Source organism: Mytilus trossulus, chromosome 4 (genome assembly GCF_036588685.1).
Source record: "Mytilus trossulus isolate FHL-02 chromosome 4, PNRI_Mtr1.1.1.hap1, whole genome shotgun sequence".
In the NCBI taxonomy this organism is placed as follows: domain Eukaryota; kingdom Metazoa; phylum Mollusca; class Bivalvia; order Mytilida; family Mytilidae; genus Mytilus; species Mytilus trossulus.
The window spans coordinates 82443774-82462452 of record NC_086376.1 but is presented as its reverse complement, the minus strand read 5'-3'; the positions used below and the strand labels follow the sequence as shown (position 1 = coordinate 82462452).

Genomic DNA, 18679 nt, shown 5'->3' with positions numbered 1-18679 from the left:
TCTAATGCACAATCCCTTCAACTAAAATTACTCTTTCATTTACAATATTGTTATTCTGAAATAAAAATTGCACTCACACAAATGGCATAAAATTGTTATTTTGATAAATAAAAAATGCATAAATCAATAAAAACAAAACAAAAACAACTGACTATTCTCATAAACAAGTATTGAACACAATGATTTAAATATATGATGTCATAAAATTTGTAGTTGAAAATAAAATTGAACTTGACACATTTATATACATCTTTAGAAACTTGTAAGAATTGTTAAAAATTACCTAAGTATAATATACTAACAGTCTCATTAACTATTCATAATTCATGATTTAACAATAAAACGGTGGTTTATAGTACAAGATTACTTTGATTTTTACATGAAACTCAGAAAGAATATGAAATTATATCAAAAAAGATTTTACCTTCACATCAAATAGGCTCTTAACTTTTTACATAAAATAGGATATGACCTTTACATCGGGTAAAATTGACCTTTACACCAGATAGGATATGACCTTTACATCGGGTAAAATTGACCTTTACACCAGATAGGATATGACCTTTACATCGGGTAAAATTGACCTTCACACCAGATAGGATATGACCTTCACATCGGGTAAAATTTACCTTTACACCAGATAGGATATGACCATAAGAATATAAACTTCACAAAATAAATTGTCAAACATTTTCCCTTGAAAAATATATCATGTTCTAGTTTTTAACTTTTTACCATGACAGTAAAATAACAACTTAACATAACTTATAATAAAATCTGACATCATGTTTAAAATACTAACTTCTATTTGACAGACTATAAATTTGTATATTTGTAGAAAATTTATGAATATTTTTTTTGTTTAATAAACAGCAAGAATTTTAGGTCCATATGACATTATAAGAATCATAAGAACCTTTGATATGGAGGGAAAAGGTCATAATCCAATGCTTCTTTTAAACAGTAAATATTTTTTTTAAATATGGAGAAATTGTAAACAGAAATAATAAATTTCTCATAATAAAAACTCCAAAATGTAAGTTTATCTGATGTGGTTAGTCACAAATCATGTTTTAGTCATATTCATTCCACATTTTATTATATTTCTTTTGTTTCATTTTTTCAAGATCCACCTCTATCAAATTCACAATGTTATTCTTCCATATTAATAAAAAATACATCTTCCAAATATTTTTTTCTCTCTATTTCCCTGTACAGCTCATGCAGCACTACAAGATGTGGTTATATTAAGTATTCTTCGTAGCTCTTGATAGTCCCTTTTCAACCTTTTAATATCAATATGGTACATTGGCATCTATCAGCTTTTCTTATCTTTGTCTGGTGCTTTAGTCAGATTCTTATGACAAGTGTTACATACAAGAACAGTCTCCGTCTGTGCACTTGGAGCTGAAATGTAAATATTGTTTGTTTAATCAAAACTAGAGCTGTCAACAAAGCAGGAATGACAAAATTTATATTGTAATACTAAATCTCTGAAGACCTGTCCAAATGTCAGTTAAAAAAAAAACATGATCACAATCAAAACAAAAAAGCCAAAACTCAAAAATAAGAGATTTTTGTATATGCTATAAATGTCCTTTTATCACATGTATGTATTTCTCAGTGTTTTGATCAGGTTTTACCAAACTCTTTCAAAAATGTTACTTTACAAAACTTTACTTAGGGTCAAGGTCAGAGTGGAGTGATATTTTTATTTGAAAACATCTAGGACCAATAGTGCTTCTGCATACAAAGTTTTGTGCAAGAGTTTTCTTTTGTAAGCAACAACGATATAGTGTCAATGTCAAATTTTCAATTATTAGTGTTGGTTCAATAAATCTAGTACAGTATTAAATTTATTTAGACCTTATGACCACTAGTGAACTAACGATTTTAACAATAACCTATCAGGTTTTTTTTTATTTCGTTAATGGTTGCTGGCTCATTGGTGTTTACTTGACACCTACCGTATTTTAACCAAAATTATTTACGAGACTTTTATCTCTTCTGTTAGCAATCTCCAAAATACAGTGTTGCGATAAATTTTGAAGCTTGTTTGTATTTTCAGATTATATTTATAATGTTTATTAGTATTGTGTTGATAAGTTGTATTGACTTACCTGTAGCCCCAAATACAGATTTTGGTACTCGCTGGTTACAGCATTTAGAACAGAAATTGTTACCACAGTGACGACAATAGAACTGAAAAAAAATAAATATTTTTAGTTATTCATAGACATCATAATAGTAATGAAATACTTTTAAACATGTCAGGTGAAAATACATTCTTCAAATCAATCAGTTTTTCTCATTGTTAAAGGCAATATGGTTGCCTATAATTCCTACTTCATTGAACTTTGATGGTTAGCTGTCTCAATGGCAATCATACCACATCTTCTTATATCTTTGTAATTTGAATACAATAATGGAAATTAACAAGCAGCATTTATTATTATTATCATGAATTATATCCATATAAGGGCAATGAAATGCATGTGTTTTCCTTATACTGAAGGTTGTCAGTGCTGAAAGGAAAAGGTTGGATATACTTTTTGAACTACCTCAATCTGTCATAATCTGACATTGTAGGAGATGTGTTTCCTGTGTTTCAATTTTATGTCTCTTTTTCTCATAGCAGTATTAAAAATTCTTTGCACCAAATATGATATGTAATACTTTTCTTCAAGGATTTTCTCTGAATTCCTCCAACTCTCATGACAATTTTTAAGACTATCTTCTGTTTTCAGTTGTTACGTGTTCAAACTGCTTAGATCATACCTTTATGTGTTTTAGGTAGGAATCATGTACCAAAACTATCCTCTTTTTCAATTGGAATATATCAACACAAATCCAGCCATTTTTTCTCCCAAGAACAAGTATTTTTAAATGGTTTTTTTCTTTCAAATATATGTGTACATGCTCCCTTGTATATACTATATGTATTGCTTTTTTAAATATACATACTCTTCTTTTCAAAATTGATGCAAATGACACTTTACAGGCAAAACAGCTCTCTGGAAAAAATAAAAAAAAAAATCATATATCCAGTTCTTAACAGAAATCTAGAAGGTATTTTTGACAAATGTCAAGAACCCTTAAATTGAGGTCAATCTAATTGTAAAAAAATATCTATCTTACAAATATCAAAGGTTTATGCAATTTTTTATGTCAAAATTTTGATCAAATGGACTGTTTCAACAAGTTATTTATCACAGCAGTAACTTATCCCAGATATTTACCATTTGCTATATGTTGTCTTCTTTTCTTTAATTCCATCAATCTAGCCACCATTCCTGGTTTGTTTGTAGAAGGTGATTTGCCATCTTCATCCATCGTAACTTCAATTGTTTCAGCATCATAATCAAGCTGTAATATATAGTAAGTTTGGCATATAAGCTAAAATATTCAGAACTATTATTGCAAGATGACGTGGTCATGTGGGTAAAGAATGAAACTCTAGCTACATAAGACCATGACTTTGAGGGAGTAGAAAACAAGCAATTCATTAATTCACTTCCTTGTGTGTGATCTTTGTTTTTTATTTTGACTTCAATACTTTAATACTGCACACATAGATTATTGTAATGATAATATAAAAGGACAGTTGTAAGATAAAAGTCAATTTTGTAAAAAAATTAAAAGTGGTAAATTATTAAGACAGGTGACCACTGAAACAAAAAGACTATTATAAAGGAAGGTAAGACTGTACCTTGTTTGGTTCCAAAACAAATATTGTGGATTCATTATTATTTGTTGGATACCAATTTACTTGGGTTTCCTTGGTACAGGTTAACCAAGAATTTAAATGTTCAATGAATAACATATTTTCAATAGGCTTTGTATACAAATATTAACAAAACCATGAAAAAATCAAAAATCCAGGAATATGCAACAAGTGTTCAGCAATCCAAGAATATTGATACCCTTGAAAATAAATAAATCAACAGTAGATACATGACTTACATCAGATATGTCTTCAGAATCTTTAGCACTGGATTTCTTGTCTTTAACTTCTTCTTCAGATTTAATTTCTTCCTGTAATGAAATTATTTGAGATTTTTTTTTAAATATTTGAACATACCTTATATACAGGTTAGTGCCACATGTGGAGCAGGATCTGCTTACCCTTTCAGAGCACCTGAGATCACCCCTAGTTTTTGGTGGGGTTCGTGTTGTTTATTCTTTAGTTTTCTATGTTGTGTCATGTGTGCTATTGTTTTTCTGTTTGTCTTTTTCATTTTTAGTCAGTTTGTTTAGATTTATGAGTTTGACTGTCCCTTTGGTATCTTTCATCCCTCTTTAGTGCAAATTTAGAGAGTGTCTGTATTCCTGTAGTTTTGAGGTTCACCAACAAGTTTTTGTGTATAGCAATTTATTCCCCTGAAAATCAAACAGTTTTCATGACTGTTCTAAGAAAAAGATACAACTTAAATATGGTTAGAAACTTTTTGATAGTTTTCTCCCTTTCAATTTAAAAAGATTTAAAAACTGAATTCAGTCATTCATGGGCTAATCTGTATGTCAAGTGACCCAAACCTAACTCCATTGTTGGTGGAATGACAGATATTAAAAGTGTATTTCATGTACTAGATTTCAGAATGTCTTTGTTTACATATTGTTGTATCAATAACTGTTCATTGGAATAACAACTAATAGTCATTGGTGTTTCAGTTTGAATGGTTTTTCACTCGTCATTTTTTAGGCCCTTTCTAGCTTGCTGTTTCTTGTGAGCCAATGCTCTATGTTGATGATGGTTGTACTTTGACCCAGGGCTTCCAAAAAATATTTGAGCCAGCCAGACATTTCATATTTGATCCCGATTTTAATCCCTTAAGACTTAGTCACAAAAGGCAATTATGGTAATCAGATGGCCATTCCAATGATTGACATTACATTAAAAAAAAAAATTGGCAGTGCATCATTCAAAGTGTGTACATCAGAGTGCTCCTATCTGCCTAAGACTTTGAATTTGTGTAAAATGACATTGTCAAAAACTTTACTTTCGTTTTCAACCGGATGTTGACTTGACAATGGTAAAACGTGCACCATAAACAGATACGTAAAATCTGTGTACGTTTACAAAAAACGACTGAGAGAAGAAGCTCTTTCCACTTTATTTCTTCGACAAATTCTTGATTTGAACGTTAGATACAGGTATCAATGATAATTTTAGCATTTTTTAAGAAATGTAGGATGCATTATTAAATTTTCCACCTGTGCACATGCGCACACATGTTCTAGTTCATACAACGTAGTTCTGACGATTTTTTATTTAAAACCTTTTTAATTTTTTTTTACAAATCATGTTAATAAACTAATTTCTAATAATTTTAATCTTTTGGACTAAATCAATTAGATACAAACCGCTGAAATGTGAGAAAATAATACCGATCAATTTATACGATGTCCGGTACTGAACATAGTTCACCTGCCACCTGAACAGGTAGATTTCAGCTGTCCAACTACTAATTAGCCTTGATTAGTATTGGCCAGGGTTTCCGCTGGCGGTCGCCATTTTCGCAATTTGCGAAAAAAATATAATTGTGGCGATTAAAATTCGTCATTGGCGAAAGAATTTGGCGAAAGAAATATATATAACAATTTATTTTCAGCCATCTTGTTTATTTACTTTTTTCGGGTTTCTCTAACTTTACCTATCAGACAATACTCGGAATTCACCTTGAACTCGTTAAGATTTTGACAGAAAATCAATAATCAGCTGATTGCTTTCATAGCTATCCACATCAAAGAACTAATTAAAAAAGGTGTTGATTTTATGATATGACAAAATAATATGGTTAAATGGCTTCTGTTACATGTCACAAAAGGGATTTATTAACAACTTTGCGACGCACGTGTTTGCAAAATTTTTACGCTTCCTCTCCTTCTTTTAACGATAGTCTAGAAAAGAAAATTGTTGTTATGACGAAAAATGTTCAAAAGGAAGAAAAGTCTCTGATTTAAAACTTTATCATTTAACTTTCATATAGATCATTGTTTTGAGTGGGTACTTCAAAATCGTATCAGTGTTCAGTGACACACGTGTTTCAATCATATAGTTTTACTTATTTACGATGGTCTAGAAAAGAAAACTGTCGTTATGAAGAAATCTATTCCAAAGGTTGGCATGAGAGTAACCCTTTAATGTATTGACTTCACCTTACACTAGGGATCGATTCCAAGTGATAAAATGCTTCGTTTTGTTGTAAAAACCACTTCTTATTTAAGGGGAGGAGGGGGGGCTAGAAAAAAGGAAATTTTTAAAAGAAAAATATATTTGTGTTACTTGGCGAAAAAAATAATAAAGTGGCGAAAAATATATTGTTTTGGCGAAAGAGGTGGTGAAAAAAATAATTGACCCAGGGGAAACCCTGGTATTGGCTAGTATTGAAGTAGGTGTTGTTTTGATAGTAATTAATCATCATGTCACATTTATGACCGGAAATGTGTTGATGTTAAAGGCAAAAGGTGATGGTCAAAAAGATCGTGAATTATGTTAAAATGACCGAAAAAGCCTTGAAAACTAAAAAGTATATGACCGTTTCAGCTTTGCCCAGCCGGTCTTTTACTGGACATTATATAAATGACCGGAATATATGACCATTTTGGAAGCCCTGCTTTGACCTACAAATTGTGACTTGGAAGGAGAGTTGTCTCATTGGCACTCATACCACATCTTCTTATTTATATTGCATATTAAATTGTGTTTACCTTTGAAGTGACTGTTTTTGAGACAGGAGACTGCAGTGCCTGTCCTGTCAGACAACCAATAAACAACTGACTGTTATCTATAACTACTGCAATATACAACAGAAAACAATCTATAACTACTGCAATATACAACAGAAAACAATCAAAGATACATTAAAAAGGGGAAAGTACAGTTTAAAAAAAAAAAATAGGTGAAAGCTGTTGAGTTCAATTAAATAAAACTCAACTCTATTAAACTGAAAATTCTTGAAATCAAATTTACATTATATTATGACTGTAAAAGTATGCAAAATATAAAATTTATAAAAAAAATATCCATCTTATAATAACCTGATAACATAGCTTACATTGTATTACAATATCATTGTCCAGAAACACCCAGTTTACTAAGGCTATGTATATCCATCTTGTTGGCAGCACAACAAAACTCAGTAACAATGTACAAAACTCTATGTGAAATCTGTAAAAATAGAAACAAAGAATTTAATCCACAAGTTACAATAACATTTATATCTTGAAATGCGCATCAGCTTATTCAACAAAACATTAATTAAAAGATAACATATTTAGATATTCAGTCAAATGCTCATATCAAATCTACTGCCTTTTTTTTCTTAATACAGTGTGCCCCATCTTTTGGTTTGAAAAAAAGTGGAAAATATGGCAAATGGAAGATATAGTTGATTTCAACATAAAAAAACGAACTTTCTGTCAAAGTGTTTTCAATATTATCTCTGGTTATCTTACCTTAATGATGGCAGTATATTATCCCACTTAAGGATTCCATAAAAATGTGCCAGTAACTCATTACACTTAACAACAAACTCAAACATCTGTATTATGCTGAAAAAGAGTAGGTATACAATACTAAGTATGATGCAACATTTTCAACTGACTTAGCACTGTATACAATGGTATATAACATTTAAAATATAACAGAGGAAAAAAATAACAACGATTTTTAAATAGTGACAAAAATTTCTATTCAAATTAAATATTTCTTCAAATTTATCAAATTACAAAACAGAACTTCATTTATTTTGTGGCAAGTAACTTCCATATTCTATCTGATTTCAAAATCATTCATGTACATCTATAATAAGCAATTGGCAAATCTATACAACTCTCTCAGAAAAATTACCAACTGAGATGTACATTCCAAGAATCATACCTAACTCTGAATTGTCTGACTGTACTGTAAGCTGAATCTTCATCGTTTTCATCTGAGGACTCATCATCAGGATTAGAGAGATGATTGACAGGTAATATCTTGTCTAATATCCGTGTGTGTATCTGTACCAGGCCAGTGGCAGCTATTACAACCACCAGTAACGACACAAGAACAAATACAGCACCTAAAATACATACATTTGTGTACATGTTGGATATTTAGCAATGAGGGCAAAGTTTAAATAGACCATTTGCTTGCAGAGATAGACTAATAATTTGTATATATGTATATGAATATAATAGACCACTTGCTTTAATTTGAAAATTAAAGTCAAGTCATTGCATACAAAGGTTTGGTATCTCTTCCCCACACCAAGGGACTTGAAAGGATCAAATTTGCTAGTCATCAAACAATTTCAATCAAATTGAATTTTGAAAATTTACCTAGATCATGACCTTAAATTTTGATCAGAAAATTGTTTACAGTTACTATTTTCTTTTATATTAAAGCTTTTTTATAATAAAAATGTCCCTCAGTATTGTACCGTGATCCACAGGTACCCAGAGCTCCAGATAAGCTGCGTATTTGCGTGATCACGCAATACAAATTATAGAAAACCCAATGCAATTGCCCATTGCAGGGTTCAATAACCCAATTAATTCAAAGGAAAACCCAATTATATGCCAAAACCATGAGTTCTCAACCCTTTTGTTGGCTACCGTTTGCATTATTTACCCTTAACTGTTTTCACTTGTGGCGTAAATCTATTTTTATTAATTTTTATTTGGAAATGTCCTTTCGTTCTTAAAATAGATCACTGCATCAAGTAGCTGAAATGGGTCCCTGTTGGAATTTTCCCTTGCTCAAAAGGTACACATGTTTTTGAAATCATTTCGATCTTCTCAGCGTTTATCTAATTAGCGTGTGTCATGTTGTCATATTTTTTTCGAATTGCTCGAGATTTATCATAACATACATTGAATTAAAATGAAAGTGAAGGTCCGATAACAATATTGAATAGAAGATTATTTTTAGCTTCTTTTGAATAGCTGACCGAAAGATATGATGATAACAACACTCAGCCAGTGTTTTAGGAAGCGTCTGTCGAACGGATGGGCGTGTGTGCGTACCTTAATGAGAACATTGCCAATAAACACGGGACTTTGTCAAAAACTGAATCAGTTGCCGTTAGAAAATGGGAAAGGCCAAATCAATTATGAAATGATATGTAATTGGAAACCAAAAGTTCTCATAAGGGATAACTTAACCCAGATTTATGTAAATTGAATAAAACCAAAACAAGTATAATTAGAGTTTATATACTTTGTCTATTTTTTTTCGTTATACGGTTAATGAGTGACACACACAGACACTCCTCTCAGAATTTTTATATAGAAGTTATATAAGAGAAAAAAAGATCTGAGACAATTGCCTGGGAATACACATATATCCGTTATTTACAGTTTACATAAGTTGTGAGAAAATACAAAACTGGCAGACTGAGCTGGCAGAAGGTTTGAAACGGGACACATATTAAACCAGGAACATATATATTAGATACACTGTTCCCAGATTAAACATACAATTGCTCGTCAGTGAATTAAGAAAATAAAACAGCTATAGCACATATTATTCATAGAAAGAAACATATTTTAGATGGAAAAACATCCAGGGTTGATATTGCCTAAATATTCAATAGTGTGTTGATGAAAAAACCCAACACATTAAGGAGCTTGGTGGTGAAAAACTCAATTTGATATTAACTTGAGGGGTGAATTGGAATTGATAATGCAATTAAAAATCTTTATCACCCAATTACATAAGAAAATGGTGGGTAAAAACCCCAATTTGTGAATTCTTATCTGGAGCTCTGGGTACCCTCAAGCTCTCTCTACATTGTAATTATTAGGCTAATGATTGCTATCCAATAAGAGAAATTATATAACTAGATCAGATGCTTTTCTTCATTATCAAATAATAACTTTTCAACAAAGGCTAATGGTTACAATGTATATATATATTAAAATTCAAAACTTTTTATTCTATATCATAGATCCTTACAAATGCTTTAATTTATTATTTAATATATGTGTGCATGTCCATCCCTATTTTTCATTCATTCTAACAGTAATTTTAAGATTCTGCATGGCTGTGGATTAGCTTGTATCCAATCTTTTCTTATAACATTAAACATATACATTTGTACATACCTTTTGTGAGGATTATGCAGCAAAGGTTACAAATTATCCATAAACATAAAGTAATTTTTGGATATCTCCAACTGAAAAATAAAAGTATTCTGTAAACGTACAATACAAAAAGGTATTACAATTCGTAATTTTGACTTGTTTTCTCAATAAAGTTGAATTTTTAATTGAGCTGCAGTATATTTACTTATCATTGATAAGGTCAAGACTCTATATTTGTTAAATCCTAACAATTTCCTGGTGTACATTTATATGTCATATAATGCAATGTTTAATGGTTGTGAGCAGAGTTGTTTAAGTAATAAATATAAGTACATGTTGACAGTTTTAAATACAAAAGCAATACAATTTTTTACGACTTCATCTTTATTTATGGATTGTACAAGATTAAACACAATAGCTTTACAAGCTTGTACAAGTACAAATGTGCAGGGATTTGGGCTTGGAAAATATAATTCTAATGATACAGCAATTATAACACCAAAATGCAAACCATTGTACTATGTTAAATTGTACAACATACATGACATATATGGTTTGGTTCACTCTTTCTTGTAAATGAATATCTATAAAACAAGTTGACTTCTTGTGATTGAGGTACTGTGACAATGGCAATTAACTACCCTGAACAAACAGAAATATTTCAAAGTGAATCAACCAAATTAAGAAAGTTATGAAAGTACTAAAGTGATTCATAATTTTATAAATGAATCACATTTTGTGAACATAAATGCTTTCACAAATGACATGCTGGTCCTTTATTTAAAGCCCCTTTGGCTAAATTACATGTACAGGTATGTTTAAAATCATTGAAATGTACCACTACTTAAATTCTGTCTAAAAAAAAGTAAATATTATATACACATGTTCTTACTTCCTGATGTCATCCAAGCAATATAAAACAAATGCAAATGGTTCAATTAATCTAGAAAATCTGTCAACTTCTTTCACAAAGTCTGCCAGGTCCACTCTGCCATATTTTCCCGTACTATTTTTTGTTTTTGGTGAAGTTCCATTGACATCAGTGCTAATTTTCTCCTAAAATATTTAAATATATATGAAAATTATAATTTACATGTTTTTAATTTATTTTTGTATTACACAAATGTACCAATTATGCATTACCTTCAACTTGCATCAACGATACACATGTAAATGTATTATTATCTGCACACCTTATTCAACAACAAATGTACAATTCATATGGTACTAAATCTTCCTGTAAGAGTCTAGATATAACAATTCTGTCAATTTAATGAATTTTGATATATAATTTTGCCAGTGAATTTATTACTGTACATTAAATTGTTGTGATTTATTTCTCCTCTTTTAAATTTACCCCAGGTTTACAATGGTTTAGGCAAATTCTTATGAATCTGCAACATTATATCCATATAAAAAATATATTTTAATTCAACTGGAATTTGAATAAATAACGGATGTGAAGGTGTAGGGTGCAAATCGCTTCCTTTTAGTTTTACTTTAAAAAGTTTAAACTAAACATAAAGTAATTCTTACATATTTTAAGGTTCATCTTAACAAACGGACAAATATGGCTGTATTTACATGCCAAAAATTACTCAGAGTACAAACTTACAATGTACCTGTGAAGTTGGAAAAGTTTTAATGTCTGGCATCCACTAGATATAATATAGTTAAATGCATTTTGTGTTTCAGAAAGATAAAATCTCTTTTGGATTTTCCTGGGCATTTTTTTTCCTTCATGCAATAGGTGTGCGCTAAATTGTGGTACACTTATGAGATGCTCCCTCAGGTAAAAAACTGGTTTGTATTGTTTTGATTGTCCTTAATTGACATGGACAAGATGTATCCTCACAACTATAGGTGAGTCAGTGAGTGGACAGTATCAAAGTAATTCAGGTGTTTGTTTATGTTTACACCTTCTGCAGAAAGGGAAAAAAATGCCCATCAAAAACCAAAAAAGATTTTATCTTTCTTAAACACAAAATGCATTTAACTTTTATATATCTAGTGGATGCTAGGCATTTAAACTTTCCAAACAGCACAGGTAAGTCTGTACACAGAGTAGTTTGAGGTGAAAATACGGCCATACTTGTCCATTTTTTATGATGAACCTTAACCTGCATAACCTGAACATAGAACATAACTTTAAATAAGCTGTAACACTAAGGTATATGCCCTAAGAGGCTAAGAACCCCTGAACATGCTACAGACAAAAATAATTGGTAGAAGAAATTTAAGGAAGAATTAATATAACGAACAGACTGGGTGAGGGATGAACTGATAAAAGGAACTTGCAATACTATAGATATAAAGATTGGAATATAATTTCTAAACTAAAAATCGACCCTTCTTATATGTGATAGAATGAAAGTAAGTGTGGGTGGGTGGGTGGAAAGGAGGGTCTCAATTCCGCAAAAAAATATGTGAATGAGTTGTTCATCTGTTTGGGGTTGAAGACATGCTGATTTTACATTTTTCAAGCCCCTACCGCAAAAAAATAGCACAAACTTAGGATTTTCATTATATCATACCATATTTTCCTGATTCTCATTCAGTTATTGCATCCTGTTAGCACGAAAACCATCAAACATTCTTTTGGGAAAGTTGATTGTATATTTTCCAACACTTCCGTTTTTCAATGGCGATAGTAAATAATACATATAAAAATCATTCCGGAAATGGATATGTTCATTGAATACGGATTTAAGTTAAAAAAAACAAATTAAAAAAAATAACAAATCAAAGACGACAAAATCAATAATAACTAAATCTGAGATTACTATAACAGATCTGTGTTTTAGTAATCTCAGACTAAATATAACAAAATATGCACAATAGATTTTTCGTTTGCTGCTCCTAATGAAGAGGATAATCAGTCTCAGTTGAGCAGTTTGTAATAAATTTTGTTGCAAAACTATCCACCTCTCCCATGATCGGCTTACTTTCAACTTGTTAGACCCCATGAGATGAAAAAGTGGCATGACATGTTTAAACTTTCATATGGTGCAAGTCAAGACACAATCAAATGAGAGCCGTGGTGTAGTGGTTAGTGCATCGGACTACTAACACAAAGGTTCCTGTTTCGATTCCCGTTTGGGATGAAAATTTCAGGAACTCAATTTTCGGCTCTCCCTTGACCATTCGCGAGTATGGTCTTGAGGAAACGATGATAGTCCGTCGGACGGGGACGATAAATGGCTGACCTGTGTTAAGAGAGAGCCATATCTCTTGCACGTTAAAGACACCCTTGTAGATTTCGAAAAAGAGTAGGCTAATGCCGCTACAAGGCAGCACTCGCACCCGCAAAGTGGAAAGGGATTAATATAAGTTGCAAAACTTGTTTCCCAATCCACTATAAATAAATATGTTTAAACTAAACATAATCAAAAAGGTCTCTAGGCGTGCAAAGTTCGGTTCATTACTCACCGTGGCACAGATTGACCGTCGGAATACTGCAATAACATGGACACTTACATTTCAATACACCATTAAATTAATTTAGAAACAGTGTAACTGTTGTGAGAAAACCATATATAACAATTTGAACCTTTTTTTTTTGTCATATAGTTATTTGACTGTTTCGGTTCCGTTTTTAACGCATCCGTTGCTCTCAAATATTTGACATTGAGCGTCCGGCCTGATGACTTTTCATGATAACCAAAGGAGCTTCAGGCACAAGCAATATGTTTGCAGTGTTGTTTTAGTTTTGTTAGATGAAGTATACGTACTATCATCGTTTGTCGAATGGTATTGTTCAAGGAAGTATGCTTTTAACATTCTGATGTTTTCTGTTCTATGGTCGGGTTGTAGTCTCTCTGCCACACACTCCCCATTTCCATTTTCAATTTTATTTTAACGGGTGCGCCTTTAATGTATACAACCCCATTTTTTTAAGTTCTTTTAGAGCTAGTTTATCAGAGAACGCGCTGACTTCAAATTAATATGTTTAAAACAACTTAATACAAAAATGTAATCGTGACATCACTGTAAAGTAAGGCGGCTCCATAAAGGTACCCGGCAAACGCCATTAATTGGGACCAATGAAATGGTACCAACGTTTCTGGGGGGTATTTCGGTCTTCATCTTTCCTAACGTTTCGATACTGGTATTAAAGAAGATGTTTTTGGTTTAACGTCTAGTGATAAATATCTCATCCATAAATAGGATGAGAAAAAAATCAACTGTAAATCAATTAAATTCTTCCTGTAAAGAGGGTTGACTTTTATTCAGGGTCGGCCATGATCTTAGCATGGGTAGCCAAATAAAAACGACGAATTGTGTGTAGGCACATAACTATTGCCTTACACTATCAGTATGGGGAACTATTCAAAGATTAATAGTTGAGATCACAGAGAGCATGGCACTAAACAACTAGAAGGCATCGAATCGGATATGGCTGCTATATATTCTTATAATATTATATAGTTGTGATTATATTTGCCATGTGTGTATGCCCCCTGGGGACATAATTTGGAAAATAAAATGTCTTATCTTATCGTATGTTCTGCGAAGCAAAAGTCAAAAAGTCAATAATTGCCAGACATGACCATATATTTATATCCAGTTAACCATGAATTAATTATGGTAGAAAACGGGGGGGGGGGGGGGGGAAATATGAAGGTGTAAATGTTTAGCGATTAATCCTTTTATAGATACCGGGTCCAATAATCATCTGAGTTTTACTTTGCGTATTGCTGTTTGTTTGTTTCAAATTGTACATTGGCTCGAGGTATAGACCGAGGGTTGAGATCTCATATAACATGTTTACCCCGCCGCATTTTTTACGCCTGGCCAAAGTCAGAAGCCTCTGGCCTTTTTAAGTCTTTTGGGTTGTTTTTTTTCTTCAATTTTTGCTCTTTCTGTGTTTTTGAAGTTTAGTGTGACGTTCATTTTTACTGAACTAGTACACATTTTTGTTCAGGGGCCAGTGGTATCCCGACTCTGGGTGTGCCATTTTCTTGCTGTCTTGAAAAAACCATTAGTAGCCTTCGGCTGCTTTTGGTCGGGTTGATGTCTCTTTGAAACATTCCCCATATCCACTCTCAATTTCATTTCCATTTGTAGACTATAATGCCCAGCAATGCGCCAGGGTCGGTTAGTCTATACGTGTACGACATACGTCACCCAAAACCAATTTGAATTTGTTAGAACATCAAGTTACACTATATGAGCTATATAATTACAGAACGTAAACATCTCCATTCCTTCTCTCCTCAACCAGTTTACATTTCAAGGGGACAATCAAAGTACATTTTCAGGTAGGGGCACAGATATTTATCTCAGAAAAAATTTCTTGAATACCTTTTTATAAAACTGTGCGTGTTATATTTGAAACAAGTGTTTGTTGGTAAGAGTGGTAGCAGCAGCGGATATTTCTTCACAGACCATGCAGACGGAATATTCGGAATAAGAGTATTTTTCGCGGACTGAACATTCATTCAACATAAATTGTTTCTAAGCCGGCTTTTTTTCTTTTTGTCTTATTTCGCGCAGCATAGTTGATAGAAAAAAAAACATTGACCTGCATGGACGTGTCCCTTTGACATTCTTTTTTTCCTATGGTATCAATACAAGCCATTTCACAAGTGCTTTTGAACAAAAATTATAATACGAATTTTAACTGAATAATTTGCGTAAAGATAAAGTAATAGCAGAATTCTTAAGCACACCTTCTACCTTGAACTAGGTAATATTTAAACACGTATAATGCTTACTTTGTTATTTTTCAATTTACTTCAATCCAATCATCTGTATTCACATGACATCACAATAAATAAATGAGACGTTTGTGACACAATAGATTAAACCCCCGGGATATTAAACGAAAAACCAGTTATGTACATGCATCGTTATTATATCAAAATATGAATGTTATACGAGTCTAGTCTGTAAATCTACACTAGCATCAATAAGTGTTTTCTTTGATTTCGTTTTACCACAGATGTACATAGATGTATAGATTCATTTACATCTATGGTTTCACTTAAATAAAGAATTCAGCACCTTCCATCAATAAAATTATTTTGAGATACCTGGGATTACAGTCTACCTGAACAAAAGACGTGTCATTGAACAGTGTGGGTTGTCTTAATTTAGATTTGAAGTAGAAAGTAGACCTCGTAATTTAATGTAGCGATGATGAAGCTGCATTCGAAGTAAATATAAATATTATTATATTTTGATTACCGAAGTGTATAATAATCACCAGCACGCGTATCTGCACGTCTGTAGCAATCAACTTCAAATTATCTAAAGCATCAGGAATGCTGTCTTATCTGCATCGTTGATTGTTTACCATGTGGAATTGGTATCATCTTAGGCATATAAATAGTATCGTCTGTCTTACATCTGTTTACACACACAAACTTTGGCAAGGAACTAGTAACGATCAAAATGGCAGAAGAAATTGAATTCCCGTTCAAGGTTACCGATGGATATCTCGGGCCACAGGCAAAGTTTTTCCCGTATGGACTGGCGTGTTTGTCGCATCCAGAACCAGTTCTAATATTGGACACTAACAAGTTAGAAATTGTTATTGGGACTTCCGAAAAGACCAGATTTACTACAAAGTTTTTGCAAGTTGAACCGAAAAAAGAGTGTAGCCAATATGTGTTCACACAAAACCAAGGATCGGAATACCATTTTACTATTGCTGTTCCTCATACTGGATGGTACAAATTCCAGATCTTTGCTCTGCCGTCATCTGAAGCCGGACCAAACATGATAAATGTCTTCAACTACATACTACACGTCCAACAAGCAAACCACTATGTAGAGTCTTTCCCAAAACAGTATCCTCTCTGGAAGCAGGAGGGATGTTTCGTGTACGAGCCACATATGATCTTGAAAGGAGTCAGAGAAGTCGGAGTGAAGTTTCGGTATTTTATTCCGAAGGCCGTTGATGTCCAAATTAAAGTGGGTGACGACTGGAATCCTATGGAAAAGGTTGAACCTGACATTTATGAAGCCTTTTTAGATTTCAGCAAAGGTTATCCAGCTGGAACTAAAGTGAAATTAAATGTAAAATTTGGACGGAGCAGTAAATATGACATTTTGTTGGAATATACAATTTAGAGAACATTTACATTTTTTATATGCTTGTGTTTGTTTTTGGTAAGATATGTCACAATGTAAAATAATTTATTTTTATTTAATAGTTAATTTATATAAAACAAAACTTTGTTTTCATTGCTTGTTTTTGCTGTCATTATTGAAAGCAAGTGCGGATCCATCAACTTTTATGTTTTGAAAAGAGGGTCAATTCTTGGATCAAGTGTAATTCCAAGCATATGTCCCCATTCAAAAGCATTAATCGTCAAAAAAGGGGGGTTCCAACTTCTCCTTGATCCACCATCGTTGAAAGACAGGCGTAATTTAAGGGCATACGATACAGTTTTGATCCCGTATTTACAGTTTGATAAAAATTTCCATTTACACTATTTTTTACCTGATTAAATCAAATATGTAATAAAAAATATACCTTCATGTGCTACTTTTTGAGTAAAATGAGGTCGAAATTTTGTATATTTGCTCAAAATTCGGATTTGTGGCCGTGTTTTCTCTTTCGAAAGAAAGACATATTTTTTTCGTTTTTAAAGATAAACACAAATTGTTTTCTGTTCAATAATTTGTAATTTCTGTAAGTATCCTAAATATTTATACATTTTTCATTCAGAAATAACCCATTTTTATCAAACGTTCATTAATGCAGAAAAAAACATCATTTTTTTGCTGTATATTTATCAAATTTAAAAGAATTGGACTATTTACGTTTGAATGATAAAAATTAAGTCGAAAACTGAATCTTTTTCCGATAAGTCATAGTTTGTCGTCGCGAAAATAACAATTTACGTCAGCAACGTCATTACCTCCCCTGTAACTATATCGTATGCCCTTAAGTCATTCTCGTAACATTAGAAAACAAAATAAGAAGAGTAGCTGCAATTTGTGACCCTTTCAATACTTTTTGAAGTTTTTGGCATAAAACAAACAGAATAAAAATCCGACTGTCGGTACAATAAAACGACGATACTTGTATGTACGGGATCAATTAATCTAAATGCACTAGACTTAGTTAACATTGTATTTGTTTACCGCAATGCAGTTAAAGGATATACTATTTCATTTATATTGCAACTTACCAATAGTGGGTCGAAATCTTTGGTTCAAACCCCACGGGACTTTTTTTTGGCAATTTTCGATTTCCAACGTACCTATTAAAATAAATAAAGCACATACCAATTAACAAAGATAATTTACTTTTCAGAAAATTATGTAGGCAGGTAATGATAGATTGTAAATTGTACAATTTGTATCATTACAGCCTTTATCACCAATGATCTCATATATCTAAGTGTGTCTATTCAGCGTGATAAATAGATAAACATGTGTTTGAGATATTTTTATTAGAAACAGCGGGATCCGCCGAACAAGGGAAAGATCTTAAGATGTACTTACTTGTCTTACAGACAATTACTTTCTTTGATGACTTTCACACTTGTATTGACTAGTCTTGTATTGATATAGTTCCTTTTTTGAGCAGCTGTGCCCATAGTTCTACTTTGTTTTGGACTGTATTTTTAACAAAGGAGGACGAAATATACGA

The 18679-nt window shown here is 32.1% G+C and overlaps 2 protein-coding genes across 2 annotated transcripts; one reads left to right on the top strand and one right to left on the bottom strand.

Moving 5' to 3' along the window:
• Window positions 1-734: 734 nt before the first annotated feature.
• Window positions 735-12720, bottom strand: LOC134716129 (protrudin-like). The gene is made up of 12 exons (XM_063578916.1): window positions 12606-12720; window positions 10964-11127; window positions 10093-10163; window positions 7883-8066; window positions 7459-7554; window positions 7059-7171; window positions 6712-6797; window positions 3964-4035; window positions 3240-3366; window positions 2965-3014; window positions 2121-2202; window positions 735-1407 (listed from the first exon to the last, which is right to left on the bottom strand). Exons 1-12 carry the CDS (start codon window positions 12606-12608, stop codon window positions 1319-1321), a joined length of 1137 nt encoding a protein of 378 aa, XP_063434986.1. The 5' UTR covers window positions 12609-12720; the 3' UTR covers window positions 735-1318.
• A 3545-nt stretch (window positions 12721-16265) lies between these two features.
• LOC134716128 (uncharacterized) lies at window positions 16266-17262 on the top strand. The gene has a single exon (XM_063578915.1). The coding sequence runs from the start codon at window positions 16468-16470 to the stop codon at window positions 17146-17148; it is 681 nt and encodes a 226-aa protein (XP_063434985.1). The 5' UTR covers window positions 16266-16467; the 3' UTR covers window positions 17149-17262.
• Window positions 17263-18679: the final 1417 nt, after the last annotated feature.

Coding starts and splice junctions, on each gene's coding strand:
- LOC134716128 (XM_063578915.1), top strand. CDS start 16,468: ATGGCAGAAGAAATTGAATTCCCGTTCAAGGTTACCGATGGATATCTC.
- LOC134716129 (XM_063578916.1), bottom strand. Junction 10,164..10,963: donor TGCTTGGATGACATCAGGAA/GTAAGAACATGT, acceptor TTTATTTTTCAG/TTGGAGATATCCAAAAATTA. Junction 3,367..3,963: donor ATTCTGAAGACATATCTGAT/GTAAGTCATGTA, acceptor TATATATTACAG/CTTGATTATGATGCTGAAAC.